Source organism: Ailuropoda melanoleuca, chromosome 18 (genome assembly GCF_002007445.2).
Source record: "Ailuropoda melanoleuca isolate Jingjing chromosome 18, ASM200744v2, whole genome shotgun sequence".
Taxonomy (NCBI): Eukaryota; Metazoa; Chordata; class Mammalia; order Carnivora; family Ursidae; genus Ailuropoda; species Ailuropoda melanoleuca.
The window spans coordinates 32,272,322-32,291,219 of NC_048235.1; the positions used below are offsets into that span (position 1 = coordinate 32,272,322).

At 38.3% G+C, this 18,898-nt stretch overlaps 1 protein-coding gene across 2 annotated transcripts in view; it reads right to left on the reverse strand.

Annotated features, from left to right (window-relative positions):
- The window catches only part of IDO2 (indoleamine 2,3-dioxygenase 2), a 54,309-nt gene extending 36,417 nt beyond the window's left edge, over positions 1-17,892 (reverse strand). For both annotated transcript variants that reach the window (XM_034647664.1, XM_034647660.1), the window contains exon 1: positions 17,695-17,892. In XM_034647664.1, the coding sequence (XP_034503555.1) occupies positions 17,695-17,793 (99 nt within the window). In that variant the 5' untranslated portion in view covers positions 17,794-17,892. The remainder of the gene's footprint in view (positions 1-17,694) is intronic.
- Positions 17,893-18,898: the final 1,006 nt, after the last annotated feature.

Below are 18,898 nucleotides of genomic sequence, written 5' to 3' on the forward strand. Positions count from 1 at the left end.
GGTGATTGATGATGAGACCAGAAAATCAGATCAAATGTGCTTTTTATGAAGTACATAAGAATTTACTTTTCATGTACTTGGTGACATGGTTTGATTTGAATTTTAGAAAGATAATTTTGTTTGTAAGATTTGAAAATATAAAGTCAGATTAGGAAAGCTTTGAAGTACTATTTGAGGACTAAATTTAGGCAATGACAATGAATTTAGGAAAGAAATGTTCAAGAAATATTTGGGAAGGAGCACCTAGCTGGCTTAGTCAGTTAAGGGTCCAACTCTTGATTTCAGCTCAGGTCGTGATCTCAGGGTGGTGAGATCCAGCGTCCAAACTCTGCAATTGGCTAGGAGGAGTCTGCTTGTGTTTCTCTCCCTCTAACTCTCCCCCTGCTTGCACTCTCTCTCTCTTTCAAATAAATAAGTAAATCTTAAAAAAGAAAAAAAAAGAAATACTTGGAAAGTAAAATCAAAATGATGAGATGAAATTTAGAGGGGGGGCTAAGGGCAAGATGACTTCTAGTCTAATAGCAGTGCCTGTGCTTGATCCAGGGTTTAGCCAAGTAGAACATAGGCTGAATTTCAGCAATCCTAACTCCATCCCAGGAAATGGTGCACTATACCTATTGCTGTAAGTAAACTTACATTGGAATACAGTCACTCTTGTGTGTTTACATATTGTCTATGGATGCTTTCACATTACAGCAGCAGAGTCGAGTAGTTGCAACAGAAAAACTATATGGTATGGAAAACTTCAGGTATTTACTATTTGGCCCTTTACATAAAAAGTTTGCCAACTCCTCATCTATCCTTATGGTCTGGGCCTCCTTTTTCAGAATATAAATTGTGCAACTGAATGTTGTGTCTCTGGGTTAAGAAGGAGAGGCCGTAAGGGTGATTTCCACATTTAGAAAATAGGTTACTGAATGTTTTGATGGGAACACAGATTGAAACAGAAATGCAGGGGGATGTCAAAGAGAAGGCATAAAAATAGTGAATTTATTTTTCAATATTTATAGTCTAAAATGTCTGTGGAATGTCAAGATATGGCCACATACTGGGTGAGTGCATCTGCAGTATGAAGTTCAGGGAAAAAAAATTAGGATTAGAAATGCACGGTTGGGAGGCATAACTATGGTGAAAACCCCACATGTAATTAAAACCACTAGAGTGTATAAAGTCATTCAGAAGAGGTCCCAATGTGAAAGGAGAAGACCCAGATCAGCACACTGGGGAATAATGACAAAGCAGGCAGAGGAAGTGAATCCAGCCTGCAGATCAAAGAGAGGTTCAATGAGCCAGAAGAGAATCACCCTACAGAAGTCAAGACATTAGAAGACATCAAAGAAGAGACTCATCAGAAGGTCAGGTGTATCTGTAGAAAGTTAAAGGAAGATTGTCTCCTTTGGAAAAAAAAATTAAGAAGGTACTCATGTATATCAGTCTTTCTATATATAGAAAGGTAGGTCAAGGTCATGGAAGCAGGGTTCAGATTTTAGTGTGTTGAGGAAGTGAGAATATAGAGACTGAAAGTGTAAATTACTATCTTTCCTTAGGAAAGTCTAGGGCATTAGCAAGGAGGCATGTGGGTTTGAGAGCTATCTCAATTTTAAAATGAGAACGTTGAGCAGTTTAGTCTTGAAAGAGGAAGATTTTGAAGATAAAGGACAGACAGGAGTAATGGCAGGCAAAATGTCACAGAGGAAGGGGAAAAGGGGAATAAGAGTCCAAATGAAGCATCTGGCTTTGAAGTGATAGAAGGAGAAAGTCTGGAGCTTGAGGGAATTTGCTCTTTATGAACTCAATTTCTCACCAAATGGGAGCGAAGATCAGGTTCTCTGACTTGAAGGAAAGGGTTAGTGTTAAATTAATTACAGAAGGGAGAAGGAATAGGAAATTAAGCATAAAAATACAAATAATACACTATAATATATCTTACCTTATGTACATTATACTATATTACAATACTGTATAAGACCCAGCACAGTTTGGAAAGTGTACGTTTGGAGAGGTATGGAACTATGAATTACCCATAACTCACTTGTTGGAGGCGGTCCTCTGTCTCTCAGAATCTGAGATAAAATTGGGTTCAAACTCCTAATTAATTCATAACCTGGGTGAATCTAATGTCCAATCTGCAATCTCTGAAAATTAGACTTTGTTTAATCCTCTCTTTTTCATCTTTGAAAGTGAATCAGTTCAGGACAAACTGAGAACCCCTGACTAGCTTTCACAACAAATCAGATTATACCAACATCATATTACTTTTAAATTTACCATAGATTCAGATGTCATGGAAAGAAAATCCCATCACACTCTCCTCCTCAGGTGGTCTTTTTTTTTCCCCTTTAAGATATTCTTTATTTGTCAGAGAGAAAGAGAGAAAGAGAAAGAGTGAGCACAACCAGGGGGAGCAGGAGGCAGAGTGAGAAGCAGATTCCCTGCTGAGCAAGGAGNAGCAGACTCCCTGCTGAGCAAGGAGCCAATGCGGGACTCAATCCCAGGACCCTGGGATCATGACCTGAGCCAAAGGCAGATGCTTAACCAACTGAGCTCCCCAGGAGCCCCATCCTCAGGTGTTCTTCACACAATACCCCTGCGTCTGGGAAGGAGTCTACCTTGCCCTCCCTCTCTTCTCCCTGGGAGAAAAAGTTTCTAAGCATGGTAGTATAATCTTCCCCAGCAATGCTTAGCAGTGTGTGCAGAATTGAAGAGTGCTGATAACTACATTGACACAAGTTTGGAGATTTACAGAGTGGTGGCAGAGTTGAGAATATTAGCAAGAATAAAGGCAGAGACATTTATGGTAAACGGACTCTGAACTGGCAACTTGTTTGTTATCTCATTTGTATGATGCATATGTTTTATGAACAAAAACTGAATACAATTTTACAGAGACAATGGAATATAATCTTCACAAAAGAAAAATCAAAGATGTGGAGTCATAATATTTAAAGTGGGTTTTAAGGGGCACCTGGGTGGCTCAGTGGGTTGAGTGTCTGACTCTTGATTCTGGCTCCGGTCTTAATTTCAGGGTCACAGGATTGAGCCCCATGTGGGGCTCAGCACTCTGCAGTGTCTACTTGTCCCTCTCCCTCTGCTCCTCCCCCCAACTCTCTTCTACTCCCTCTCTCTCAAATAAATAAATAAATAAAATCTTTAAAATAAAATTTAAAAAAATAAAATGGGTTTTAAGAAGGAAAGTTGTAACCAAATCATCACCTCCAGCCTTCCTTCTTTGATGCCTAGACAAGGAATCTTCTTCTGAAAATTAAACGGAGGCATCCTGGATGTCTGCTTTCCTCACCTGCATGGAAATTCTTACATACTAACTCTTGCCTTCAGCTAGGCTGCAGTGGAGTATTTATGTCTTCTTTTTCCTTAGATTCCTAAAGCAATCCCTGCCTTCCTCCTGTTTTTTCCTCTCCCTTGTTTAAAAAACGGGAAACAGGGGCGCCTGGGTGGCACAGCGGTTAAGCGTCTGCCTTCAGCTCAGGGCGTGATCCCGGCGTTCTGGGATCGAGCCCCACATCAGGCTCCTTCGCTATGAGCCTGCTTCTTCCTCTCCCACTCCCCCTGCTTGTGTTCCCTCTCTCGCTGGCTGTCTCTATCTCTGTTGAATAAATAAATAAAATCTTTAAAAAAAATATATTAAACTTGTAAAAAAAAAAAGAGGGAAACAAACCATAAGAGACTCTTAAAAACCTAGAATAAACCAAGGGGTGCTGGAGGGAGGTGGCGGGGGCGGGGGCTAGGTGGTGATGAGTATCAAGGAGGGCACTTGATACGATGAGCAGAGTGTCATATGTAAGTGATGAATCACTGAATTCTACTCCTGAAACCAATATTGCACTGTATGTTAACTCAATAGAATTTAAATAAAAATTAGGAAAAAAAGAAAAAAAAATTAAAATCAAAAGTTCTACTGTTTGAGTTTCTGAATATCACCCACAAACACAAGAAAACCACGAGCTTTTGTGATCACCTGGGCTCTCAAAGTGTGGTCCCTCATCCAATAGCATGGAAACTTGTTAGAAATTCATGTTCTCGGGCCCCACCCCAGGCCTACTGAATCAGAGGCTCTGGGGTGGGGCCCACCAAGTGTGTGTTTTAGCAAACCCTGCAGGTGAAGCTGATGTACTCCAAAGTTTGAAAACCACTGACATGGGGACCTTGACAATGATCAAGAAGGGGAGAAAGGATTTTAAAGATATTTAAAGATAGTAATGCTACTATTGAGAATGTAGCATTTCTTCTTAGCTTTTCCTCTGGAGACAGAAGAAAGTATTGAATAGTTAAGTATTTTTTGATTGCCAGACTTTTTTTTAAATTACAAGGTAGGAGACAGGATTAGCTGTTGAGTTTTTAATGAAATGGCACCCTTTTTCAGTCAATTCACACATATCTAGTGCGTGTTTTAAAACTTGTATGGTATTCCAGTATTCTATTAACGAATATTACTAATTGTTTTTAATTTTTCACATTTAACAAATCTGAAATGGTCATCCTTATACATGTATTTTTGGATGTTTTCTTATTATTAGAACAAATTTCTGAAAGTGGATTTGCTGGATTAAAGATTCTTCACATGGAAAGGTTGAAAAACGCTTCTTGATTTTCTAACATAAAAATTATATAAATTTATAATTGCAATTATAGTATGTGATATATAATGGGAGTGCCAGCTTAGCTATGATTCTAGACACAAGCATTACCAAACTTTTTTTTTTTGTTTCGTTATACTTTTAAGATAGGACATGTGTATTAATGCATTAAAATTCTATAATTATTTTAATATTTAATAAACTTACTAAAATAGCTTCACAAGAAATATACCTCTTCTGGAAATGATGATTAAAAATAATGCAATCACTGTTTATGACAAAATAGTCCAAAAGCACAAAATTTATAAGGTGGAAAGTAAAAGTACCCTGATTCTCATCCTCCCATCTAGTTAATCACAACACTTGCAAGTTTCTTGTGTGGTTTTCTAGAAATTGTACATGCTATCATACTATTGTATACATTTACAATTCCATGGTTATTAAGAAGTTTGAATATCTTTTCATATGCTTTGATCATTGCATTTTGTGTAGGTATGTGAAACAGCCATTCACAACAAGGTAGTCAAATGAACCAATATTTTTATTTATGGCATTGAGCTTTTACATTATGCTTAGAAAGTTCTTTCCATACCAACAATATTTTTATAGGCTATTTCTAGTTTAATTGTTGATGCTTACAACTGTAATCCTTCTACATTTATGTTGTATGTGTTATGGGTTAGAACACATTACCTCAGGGCACCTGGGTGGCTCAGTTGTTAAGTGTCTGCCTTTGGGTCAGGTTGTGATCCTAGGGTCCTAGGATCGAGCCCCATGTCAGGCTCATAGGCAGCCTGCTTCTCCCTCTCCTCCCTGCTTGTGCTGTCTCTTGCTATCTTTCCCTCCCAAATAAAATCATTAAAAAAAAAAGAACATATTATCTCATTTCCATCTTGAAATAGAGCCCAGAGATGTTGGATGGCTTTCCATTTTCCAGAGGTTACACAACCTCCTCTTACTCAGAGTTCAGTGCACTTATTACTGCCTCAGAATAAACACAGGGAGAACGGTGCACATAGGGGATGGAATACGGGTGTAACTGGATAGGAAGTTGAAATTTTGTGTGTTTTTCTTACCTCATTCCAATAACTGGAAGATCCAGGAGTGGGATGGACAAAGATAATGAAATATTTGGCCTTCCTTCCTTTATAGAAACCAATTTCCTATTTTATTATTCTTCTGCTAGGCTTACACATCTGTCAAAGTATAGTTTTCAAAAACTTAAAAAAATTACACAANGGATGGACAAAGATAATGAAATATTTGGCCTTCCTTCCTTTATAGAAACCAATTTCCTATTTTATTATTCTTCTGCTAGGCTTACACATCTGTCAAAGTATAGTTTTCAAAAACTTAAAAAAATTACACAAACAGAGAACGTATATTCAAAATACATTTGGTTCCTTAATGAGGAAATCAGCAGGATGATAAAGTTGGTTCAAAAGCACTTGTTAACCTGGGTATTTGCAGAGTTTTTTTAAAAAAAAGAATGTTGAAATAAAATTACTAGGCTTAAAAATAACAATGATCCAATTAATGTACATAACTTTAGGGGTATATCTTCTACTCAAAAGAAATCAATTGTAGCTTTTTAGTACAACAATCTTCAAGTTAATATGTAACCTTATAGATTGGGCCAAAATCAACAGTAAGTAGCATATCAAACAAAAGGACATTCCTTAGATGACTAAGTAATCCTCAGGTGAGACTGTTAGGGGTCCAGGATGATAATTAAATGAACACACAGCTATCCTTTTGCTTTATTATGGATAATTCTTCTCAACATGCTTATAATATAAAATAGAGTAGACTTTTAAAAGGATCTCTCTTATAGGAATAATAAACTCTGTTAGATTAGCACTTAGGTTAAGTTAACTAAAACTTCTCGTTAAGAAAATAACATGGAAAGTTTAAAAATATAAGTTTGAATAAAAATAAACCAGGGAAATATTAGCAAAGCTGGGTGACAATATGAATATTGTAAAAATTAAAATTTTAACTATTAGATTAGCATTTGAAGCAGATGGCTATAACTGAAATAAAATATTTTGTGTCAATGGAAAGAAGCAATCTGACATTGCAGCAAAGTCAAGGGAGGTGAAAGAAATCACCGGATGGCTTTGAAGAGATAAGTAAGCAACATGAGGGGCCTTGTAGGCTGCACCAAAACATTTGGGTTTGTTCTAAAGAGCAGCAAGAGAATTTTAAAGAGAGTTTGAAAGAGCGGAGTGACGAGGCTGTATTTTCCTTTTGAAGCAAACTGAGGGCTTCAGAGGGGAGGGGGGTGGGGGAATGGGATAGACCGGTGATGGATAGTAAGGAGGGCACGTATTGCATGGTGCACTGGGTGTTATGCGCAACTAATGAATCATCAAACTTTACATCAAACCAGGGATGTACTGTATGGTCACTAACATAATATAAAAAAATATTAAAAAATAAATAAATAAAAATAAAATGCTAAAAAAAAAGAGAAAGAAACATAACTGACTGCTGTGCAGAGTGTTGTATAGCTGGGCAAAGCAGAAATGAGACCAGGTAGAAGGCAATAGCCCAAGGGAAAGTGATGGTGGATTCCAGGAGAGTGGATAGCTAGGAGGTACAATTCAGAGATAAAGCAGAATCCACTCATTCTTAAATGAATCATTTGTGACTAGTGAAGATTATTGTGAGGCTCAGGTAAGAAAAATGTAGTTAAGGTCAACACAGGCAGAGTACCGAGTGAGCATTTACTAAATAGTAATTACTACTATTGTATTATATATTATCAAGGGCTTATAATAGGAAATAAGAAAAACTCAACTGTTAATGAAATACAGGAAAATGGTATAAATATATTTTGTTAATACATTTGAAAATCTAAATTGAATTGCCATTTGGAACACTGTAAAAGATCCATTTTTGTTTTAAATCTAGAAGTAGGAAACTGAAACGAATCAATAAGCATAGAAAACAATAGAAAATGTAGTTAAAAACTTACTAAAATTTCTCTAGTCTCAGGAAGTCTCAGGAATTATGATTTATTTTCTGTTCTGAGGCATAGAAAAAAAATGAGACAGCATCTAACGTTATCTTATGAAGACAGCAACCTCAGGAGTAGTCCTTTAAAGAATAACACCACTGTTATTTATGAATAGAAAAGGATAATCCTGGGGTGCCTAGGTGGCTCAGTCGGTTAAGCATCTGCCTTCCTGGCAGGTCATGATCCCAGGGTCCTGGGATTGAGCCCCTACATCGGACTCCCTGCTCCATGGGGAGTCTGCTTCTTCCACCACCCCCCTAGCTCATTCTCTCTCTGTCTCTCAAAAATAAATAAAATCTTTTTTTAAAAAAAGAAAAGGATAATCCTTAAATAAAATATTATCTAACTTAATTCAATAGTATGTCAAAAGGCCAATCAATTTTGAGCATTGTTGTGAGTCTATTAAAACATTAGAAAGTTATTATTATGCATGAAATCAGGAAAACCTAGACAAAGAATATAAAAGATGTTTGGAGCGAATATTTTCATAAGCTGCTGGAGGACATACCAAAGTAACAATAAATGATGGCTAAAACGCCTTGAAAGAGAAGGAACCTGACAATAAGTATTTTCTTTAATTTTTCTGTTTTTGTTTTTGTTTTTGTTTTTCTCCCTGAGGGACGACTAACTAGATTTGAGACTGAAGCTGAATAGCAATGAATAGCAGCTCCCATAGATTGCAGTACACCTTCTCTGGCTCCTCTTGCCACCTAGAATGGGAGCACCGTCATTCCCCATAATAAACACCAGACAAATAGTACAGACTATAACTTTTAATTGGCACTAAACTAAATTTTGTTTTGGTCTTTTATTGTATTCTAAGCATCTACCTAAGTGCCCTTCAATGTAGAAAATAGTGACAAAATACTAAGTTAAAACAATGAATAAAACACCACTAAAAATAATAATGATAGTAATAAGAGAAGAGTAAATCCAGAGGAGGTCATTAATTTGACACTAGAGAGAGGGAGAGAGAGCAATGGTTGGAGATTATAAAGTAGAGTGCGGAAGAGTTCGACACAGCTGCCCTCAAAAGTAGCTGGTGATGCAAAGTTATTTGCAGTAACAAGTTAGGGAACTTGTGTATAAATGGTTTGGTCTGAATTAAAACATCAAGGGTGGAATAGACGCACAAGTTTCATGTATCAGTTTTATTTATGAGAGGAAATTGAAATTAAGACAAATGTGCAATGCCATTTAAATTGCAGTGTTACACCATGCAAATAGGATTTGACGAAGCATTAAAATTATGTTATTAAGACTGATTAATTTTAGGCAAATGTTTATTTTAGATATCAGGTTAAACATGCAGAGAACAGGGGCGCCTGGGTGGCACAGCGGTTAAGCGTCTGCCTTCAGCTCAGGGCGTGATCCTGGCGTTCTGGGATCGAGCCCCACATCAGGCTCCTCTGCTATGAGCCTGCTTCTTCCTCTCCCACTCCCCCTGCTTGTGTTCCCTCTCTCGCTGGCTGTCTCTATCTCTGTCCAATAAATTAAAAAAAAAAAATCTTTAAAAAAAAAAAAACATGCAGAGAACAGGTTTGGATATACAACAGGATTGAAACTTTACAACTTTGCAAACACACACACACAATCACATACCCAGACATACACACCCTTAGGTAAATTGCCCTCAATACACCAAAGGTACTTGGATTCTGTGGTGGAGTCATGAATAATGTTTATACATTTAAAAATTTTTCCAATATTTATTTAATATGCTTTTATTAATTTTGCAATAAAATAACCACAATTAGAACATTTGTCCATAAAATCACTCATTGTGGCTAATGATAAGCCACCAGACTTCAGTAGTCTCCCAATTTCTAAGGGTTAATAATGAATAAACAGTAAAAAGAAATTTGAAGTAAAATATCAAACAGTGGATTATATGTAATGGAAAGAATTTGATCACTAATAAAGCCATAAGATGTTATAAAAAGCAGTTGGGAGATATTCATGGTAACCATGTTTCAAAATCAAATTAAGACACATAGTTTGATAAATATTGGCATAATTATGGTATGGAATGAGATCGAATATTCTATTTCAAATTGGTCATGATTTAGAAATTCTGGGCTGTATTGTCCTAACTTACGGTGTTGTCAGTAAGCCCCAGGGCCTGATCTGGCCTAGACTTGAGTACTAGACTCAAACCAGAGTGTCAGAATTTTAAGGGGCTTTATAGATCAGTAATATCTAACCTTTACTGATTTCTTACTTTCATCCTTGTAGCATACCCATGAAGTGTTATCCTCACATAGAAAAAAATCAGGTTCAAAGAGATTAAAAACAACTTGTTAGTTTTAAAACTGATAAGAGCTTCAGCTAGAATTCAAACTCAAATCAATTTGACTAGTGTAGAGCTTGCCTATGCCATTAATCAGAATTTGTCATATCAATTATCCACTGTTTCCTAACCAGAATTGTTTTAAAAGAAGAAACATCATGGACCCCAGAGACTAATTTCCCAAGGATCCAAAGACTTCAGTTGGAAAAAATGAAGAAAGAAACTAAAATATGATTTTACAGAAACAATCGCAAATTATTATCGCAACATGAAATTTTTGTTTTTATTTCCGGTCAGAGAATAAAAGCACAGTCAAATTTCTTGGTACTTATGCACTTTCAAGAATATGTCTTTGCTCCTCTTCCCTCTTCTGCAAGGGCATATGATGTTTTTTCATATTCCAGCTTTCCTCTGACCTTAAAGGTACAACTTACAGCACAGGATGTGCCTTTTCTTCAGAGTATCAAGGTCATATTGGTGAACATTATGCTGATAAAACTGGTCAATGATATTTAACTGTCCCTTGGCTTGTTGACTATTTGATATCTTGCACTCTGCATTTCATTGTCTTCACTGTTCCATGCGTGTGTGTCAGGTCTTAGGACAATCGTAATTCTGGTTGCTCAGGCCCTTCGCTCCCTCTACCTATCTCTTCGTCCCACTCCTCATGGTGGAATGAATGTATGCCTCCAGAACGAGAGAAAGAAAGAAAGGAAGAAAGAAAGAAAGAAAGAAAGAAAGAAAGAAAGAAAGAAAGAAAGAAAGAAAGAAAGAAAGAAAGAAAAAGAAAGAAAGATCCATTTGGAAACTGTGAATGTGACCTTATCTGGAAAAAAGGTCTTTTTGGTGTAGTTCAGTCAATGATTGCAAGATGAGATCATCTTGAATTAAGGTGGCTCCAAGCACAAGTGTCCTTAGAAGAGAAGACTTAGACAGGAGGAAGAAGACACAGACACAAAGAAGGCCACGTGAAGATGGACGCAGAGAGTGGAGCTATTCTGCCATGAAAGTGGAATGCCTGAAACCACAGGAAGACAGGAGAGACCAGTAGGGAGGATTCTCCTGTCCAGCCTCCAGAGGGAAAATAGTCTGGTTGACACCCTGACTTCAGACTTGCTCTCCAGCACTCTGTGAGAATACATTTCTGTTGTTTTAAGCCACCAAAACTGTTAATTTTGTCACAGCAGTCCTGGGAAACTAGTAAATGCCCGGAGCCTCATTTTGAATGAAAGGAGCAGATTTGTATTTTCCTATGGCCAATTTTTCATTCTTTCTTAGCATCCATCAGCTTGTCTCCCCGTGTTGTCTCATATTTCTCTGCAGCTGAGCTACCCTGAACCGGAAAACTCTGAGTGGCATCATTGTTTAAAATTCCAGTTTCCAGAGGACCGTGTTGGCTATCCCTCCTCCTACATCCTTATCTCTGTCTGCCAGTTTCCCCCTGGCTCTACTTACCTTTCTTGTTTCCTTTATTTTTTATTTTTATTTTTTTAAGATTTTATTTATTTATTAGAGAGAGTGAGAGAGAGCACAAGAGTGGAGTGAGGGGCAGAGGGAGAAGCAGACTCCCTGCTGAACAGGGAGCCTGATGTGGGGCTCCATCGATCCTGGGACTCCGGGATCACGACCTGAGACAAAGGCAGCCATTTAATGGATGAGCCATCCAGGCACCCCCTTTCTTGGTTCCTTAATTTTGGCACAGAAATCTATACGCCATCCAACCTCCCTACCTCCAAACACATTTTTCCAAACACATTTTTCCTTATTGACCTACATTAACTATTATGAAATCTGATCTCTTTGTCTCTATTTCTACTAGATTACCATTACTTCCTCAAATCCCCCTTCAACATTATCAGGCATGCCCAGGAAACTAGGGGAGGTGGCAATAATTTCTCAGGGAAATATTTGAATATTTGAACAACTTCTGTCTGAAAACTACAGCCCCCAATGCTACAAAATAGTACTGAGGCAATTATTTTTCTACTCCTCCTTCTAACCATCTGGAGTCCATTGCTTCCATCAAGGGTTGTGAATTTCTACAGAACAGTATATATGTATCTATTTTTCCCAAATAGTTATTTGATCACTATAAAAATAAAGTTCAATGAACTATTGGGACTTCATCAAGATAAAAATCTTCTGCACAGTGAAGGAAACAATCAGCAAAACTAAAAGGCAGCCTACAGAACGGGAAGCACCCAGATGTTTGTAGCCGTTTAATCAATAATAGCCAAACAATGGAGAATGCCCAAATGTCCATTGACTGATGAATGGATCAAGAAGATGTGGTGTATATACATACAATGAAATATTACTCATCCATCAAAAGAAATGAAATCTTGCCACTTGCTATGACATGGAGGGAGCTAGAATATATTACGCTAAGTGAAATAGGTCAGTCAGAGAAAGACAAATACCATACGATTTCACTCATATGTGGAATTTAAGAAAGAAAACAGATGAACATAGGTGAAGGGGGAAAAGAAAAAAGAGAGAGAGAGGGAAACAAGCCATAAGAGACTCTTAATGATAGAAAACAAACTGAGGGTTGATGGAAGGAGTTGGACAAGGGGATGGCCTTGATGGGTGGTGGGTATTAAGAAGGGCACTTGTTATGACGAGAGCTGGGTGTCATATGTAAATGATGAATCACTGAATTCTATTCCAGAAACCAATATTGCACTGTATGTTAACCAACTAGAATTTAAATTTAAAAAAATGAAAAAAAAAGTTTCAAAAAAGAAAAAGAATAAAGTTCCCAACATCCCTATGACTATTGGTACTAGTCCTCTTCTCCTGCTCCATGGCACACTTAAAATTTCCCTTTCCCTTTTTTAAAAAAATTTTTTATTAAGGGGCGCCTGGGTGGCTCAGTCATTAGGCATCTGCCTTCGGCTCAGGGTGTGATCCCAGCGTTCTGGGATCGAGCCCCACATCAGGCTCCTCCGCTGGGAGCCTGCTTCTTCCTCTCCCACTCCCCCTGCTTGTGTTCCCTCTCTCGCTGGCTGACTCTGTCAAATAGATAAAATCTTTTAAAAAAATNCAGGCTCCTCCGCTGGGAGCCTGCTTCTTCCTCTCCCACTCCCCCTGCTTGTGTTCCCTCTCTCGCTAGCTGACTCTGTCAAATAAATAAAATCTTTTTAAAAAAATTTTTTTATTTAAATTCATTTTGGTTAACATATAGTGTATTTTTAGTTTCAGGGGTAGAATTTAGTGATTCATCAGTTGCATTTAACACCAGTGCTCATTATAACAAGTGCCCTTCTTGATGCCCATCATCCTCCCACCTCTCCTGCAGCAAACCTCAGTTTGTTTCCTTTGTGTGTTGTTGTTATTGTTGTTTTGCTGGAGGACCAGTTAGGGATTTATTGCCAAGCAGTGAGAACTTCTGAGCCGTGGACAAAGACCGTCTTTGAGAACATTGAGCCATCAGAAGCACCGCCAACCTCATTAGAATTTTTGGCAATAGTTCATAGGCAGTGAGGAATGTGCACTTCTATTAGGAAATGCATTGTGTCTGGTTCTGAGCCACCCTTGATGATTCTTTCTTCCATCCATTATTTTACTGGGTTTCATAAGATGGTGGTATTCCTTTTTTTTTCTGTTTAATAAATATTTTGATCAAAATTAAACTAAGAAAAAACCCCAAGCAAATGGTAAGTAATGCTACCAAAACAACCCAGAAGAAAACTAAAATGTAACAAACCAATAACAAGAACATTAAAACTATGTCAAGGTAAGATGACCATGTCAGGGAGTCCCCTCTGTTTATCCAAACGTACCAATTAAACTTTCAAACTTTCTCAAGTTCTGTCTTCTCCAGAAAGCTTCTCCAGTATCACCTCTGAACTCCTAATTCTGCTTTCCACCCTTAAAACTTCTCTTCTCCAGAACAGCTTTAGTCCCTTCTACCATTGCCCACAGGTCATCCTCTAGACGCTTTGGCATTATGTTCCTCCTCCTTCAGCTAAATTCACATTCAGCACTAGAATCCTTTCTGACAGAAAGCACCCTCCCAGCCATTCCAGATGGGAGGCCTCATGCTCCTGCCTCCTTTCCATTCCTGCTGGTGCTTTTACCTCCAGGCTGTTACTGCTTCTCCAATACCTGCCACCTGCCAGACTTTGCCCTCCAGATGTGCCTTCTCCTCCTTGCCCCCCTTTTCAGAACCTGCTTAACAAGAGCTGGTCAGATCACATCTTTCCACTCCTCTGATACCTACAGCACAGCCCACATTCCAAAGACGATGAGAATGCAATGACAACATCTGATTCACAACTGACCTCAGCTCCAATTCCTTGTCTTCTCCCCACCCCTTCCCCCTGCGCCTGGGCTCAGCAAAGCTTTTCTCTGATCAGGAGGTTTCCTCTAATGGCAATCCTCTTGCATACTCTGTGATTCCACTGACCATCCTGTCGTCATTAGAGCAGCACCCCCAGCAGACCAGAACTGCAGGAGCAGGACTGGATTTTTCTCACATGCCACCAGCACCCACCAGTGCCTGAAAACAGCCGGCTCTCAAGAGGTACTTGGAGCAGCAGTGAGTAGTGAAGGGAGGCTGTCAGTGGCCTTTTTTTGTGGCAGCTATGCCTTACATTTGGTACATTCAGAGAGATGGTGATATTCTAATTCCATCATTTATTCGTCTTCATTTATGAGTCACTCTGGATGATTCCTGGGAACTAACTCTCCAGTTTGGAACTGTTNTTACATTCAGAGAGATGGTGATATTCTAATTCCATCATTTATTCGTCTTCATTTATGAGTCACTCTGGATGATGCCTGGGAACTAACTCTCCAGTTTGGAACTGGAAAGAAAGAAAGAAAGAAAGAAAGAAAGAAAGAAAGAAAGAAAGAAAGAAAGAAAGAAAGAAAGAAAGAAAGAAAAGAAAGGAAAGAATCAAGCGATTTTCCCTGCCCTTATAAGAATAGTAGATCAAAGTAAATAGTTGACAAGAAGTTTATGTTCATAGAAGCATCCTTTGGTTTTGTATTTAAATTACTTCCCAGCTCTACTCAATGCTTCTTGTAGCCATGACACCTTTATTTCTATAGCCAGCCTCTCAAGTGTAGACCATCTCTCACCTGGACCTGCACTGTCCTCAATGTATTCTGTAGCTTTCAAGCACTGAGCCATTTAGGCTAGGATTCCAAATTAACTATTGGGGTGGGGCTCTGGTGTCAATATTTTTTAAAGCTCCCCAAGTGATTTCAGTGTACAGTCCAGGGACTGCTGCTCTAACCCACCCTACGCCTAACATTCTGCTGGCAAAATATTCAAAGGCCAGTTGGGTTATGTCAGTTGCAGATATGTTAAATCCAAATTCCTGAGCCTAACGTTGGAGACCTCTGTTCCATACCAATCCAATCTATGACTATAATCTACAGTAGGCCCCTCCTTTCCTGCCAAACTGATTTCCTTGTATTCTTTATGTCTAAAGAAAAATTACTTCCCATCTCCCCCACCCAAACACACATACGCATGCACAGGACATGTGATCTGGCAAAGGAGTTTTTGAGCATATTTACGGACCGGAGTCTGACAGGTATACATTTTCCACACTGAAACATTAGCCCCTGGAAATGCTTGAGAGTGGATAGAAACAGAGGGGTAGAATATTTAAAACCAAGCCAGCCCCCTCCCCTCATCAGCTTAACTGTTTTCTTCAGAGACTTGGAAGTAAATATTCATAGTAAGCATCTAAGCTTGCTGAAGCCAGCTTTGGGCTAGTTGACAGGACAGAACAGCTCTCCCATCACTTGTCTTTCAACTAAAGGAAAGCAAAATCTATTTGTGCCCTTAGCAAAGTCAGTGACAGACATTTCCTAATTTGTGATCAGTTTCAGCACCTCTGCTGTCTGGTATCACTGGTGACAAAATCCCTCCTGATGGATGGAGCAACCTGGGGCAGATTCTGATGAAAACTTCCTTCTCTCATCTCTTCCCAGAAATGGAGATGTTTAACATTTTCACACAAATCAAAGGAAACTAAAACTGAAACACAGAATTACATTTTCAGAAATCTGACATATAACTACTCTAAAGGAGGCCCAATTTGCCAGGGGATTTTTTATATGAACTCAGAAATGGAAATTTCTTTGAAGCGGTTATCCATTAACCAAATCACAAGACAGACATGATCTGGCTCCGGACACCACAAGCACTTGATACCTGTTATTGTTTCTCATCTAGTTTTCTTATTTATCAGGAAGGAAACACAGAGGGGAACTCAATCATCATGGTGTTATAAAGTTATATACTTTATAAGATGATTTTTCTCTGCTTAGTGTACCTATTTAATCTCAATAAGAGCGTGTTAGCCTATTGGCCCTTTCTTCCTTGTGAACCAGGGATGATGTGAATATTCTTGAATCAAGTTTTGCACACAGAATAGAGTTTGTAATAAGCATTGGACTGAAGGTCAGGAGAACTGCTTCTAGTCTTTCACTAGATTTATTAAAATGGTTCATCCCACAGCAGTCCGGTGGGAGTGGCTCTAGATCTCTATCCACTCCATGTGAAAACAGGGTCACATGTGACTGTTTGTGATTCACACAGGGTTAGAAGAGTGCAAGTCAGGGTGACTGACACATTCTGGTTTGCCCAGGACTTTCCTGCTTTAGCCCTGAAAGACCCACGTCTTGGGAATCCCTTAAGTCCCTGGCAAAAGCAAATTCTTAGTCACCCTAATGGCAGCCAGAGAGTACAACCTATACTCTGGGCTACAACCCTACTCTCCATAACACCTTGAAGTCATTACTTAATGACTTAATGTTCAAGTTACTTGCAGATCTGTGGCTTGTTCTCTCAACCAACAGCTCTATAGACAGCTTTTGGGACCAATGAATAGATGATATCTTCATCTGTATTCCTCAAATAGCAATTGAAAGTAAATAGGCATTAGAGTAGGTATTCAATAAAAACTCATTGAATTCTAGACCATTCTTTAATTGTAGTTAAATGACAAATTAGGCTTATGGGAGGGGGGGGAATTGGATCTATTAAGTTGTTGCGGTAACTGTAATATTGGACCCCTAGATTCTCAACCAAGTAGTTTTGGCCCTGATCTATGATGTAGTAGAAAAAAAGATGTTAAGAGCCCTGGGTACTAGTTCTGCTTTGACACGAATATGACTTTCGCAAGTCACTTCCTCTGAACTTCAGCTAGCCCAAATGTAAAAGCAGGAAGTTGGGACAGGATGGTTTCTAAGCACTCTTTAACAGTCTTAACATTCTAGGATTCAGACCCCGTTCAGAGAGTAAACAGTACTGTTAAAGGTTAAGTGATGAAACAATTGCATTACAGGTTGTATCTTCAGTATAATTGAGAAATAGGTTTTGTTAGTTCTCAAGGGTTAGTTACTCTTCTCAGCAATGGTGGTGATTATCTGATTCCTCCCACCAATGCCCAGGGTACCCATGGCCTCCAGTGTTCTTTTGTTCTCCCACTAGCAAGCCAAGATAAACTGATTTGCTCCCTCAATTGATCTATAAGTTCTGTCTTTTCCTTGGTAACTACAGATTTGTTCATAAGTTTACTGGACTGATTGACAATCTATTAAAAACAGCTGGCCTTAAAACATTCCTTTTGAGCTGTGCTGTGCTGGGCTGCGGCTGTCACTTTTCTTTTGTTCATAATTACACGTTGGCTTATTTGTAGCATCTCATCCAGGTATTTAGATCACCTGTCCCCTGATGACCACATAAATTAACCAAACAAAAGAAAGAATAAATCAGCATCTCGAGAAACCGATTCTGCCCTGGTCCAAGGCTCTATACTTACCAGTGGATTTGGAAGAAGAAAGCCATAATCTTCAGAAATGTGAAATCTTCTTAAAGATAATAATGGTGCTGTCTTCAAATTCTGACTTGGATTCTCCATAATTTTGTTTGAAATGTCTACACTGAAGCCTAAGTTCCTGAGTGCCCACTACCCCAAATATATCAAAGATCCAGGGTAAGGGAGCTTCAGAATCGCATCTTCCTGCCGAAGTTAATTCTGCAGTGTCTCAACAACAGAAAAGAACCTTGGTCTGAGGTTGAATTTCAGACTGCCATGAACTTTCTCTGACACAAGGCTGAGTAAATAATTTGAGACTGCTGATTAAAACAAACAGGCAAACAAAACCATAACAGAAAAAAAAATTCTCCTTTTTTTTCACACATGTGTAGTATGAGAAGATTGATCTTAAATTCAGACACAAATACGTTCTCCTTTGGACAGGGAAAATAAACTAGAACTTTGGGCGTGGCTGATCCCAGATCCCTGACAGTAACCTGGTCCACAATGACTTTTGACACAGTGGGTCTTTATCTCAAAAGAGTAAACAAAACTGGAAGTTAGTTACATTTAGACAGATATTTCAGTGGTTGGTGATGACTGGCAAGGAGAGGAAGACTCTAAACGCATGTCAGAACTTCAAAGGGTTCTGAACAACACCATACTCTAACACACTGAACAACATACTCTAAAATACAATTGCTTTGATTTTCTTTAAGAAATAATATTTAATCATTTTTCAAAATCTTTTTATTATTTTTTAATTTATATTTTAATGATTTTTTATTATATTATGTTAGTCATNACATACTCTAAAATACAATTGCTTTGATTTTCTTTAAGAAATAATATTTAATCATTTTTCAAAATCTTTTTTATTATTTTTTAATTTATATTTTAATGATTTTTTATTATATTATGTTAGTCACTATACAGTACATCCCTGGTTTCTGATGTAAAGTTCGATGATTCATTAGTTGCTTATAACACCCAGTGCACCATGCAATACGTGCCCTCCTTACTACCCATAACCAGTCTTTCTCATTCCCCCACCACCCTCCCCTCTGAAGCCCTCAGTTTGTTTCTCAGAGTCCATAGTCTTTCATGCTTCATTCCCCCTTCTGATCACCGCCCTTTCTTTATTCCTTTCTTCCCCTACCGATCTTCCTAGTTCTTATGTTCCATAGATGAGAGAAATCATATGATA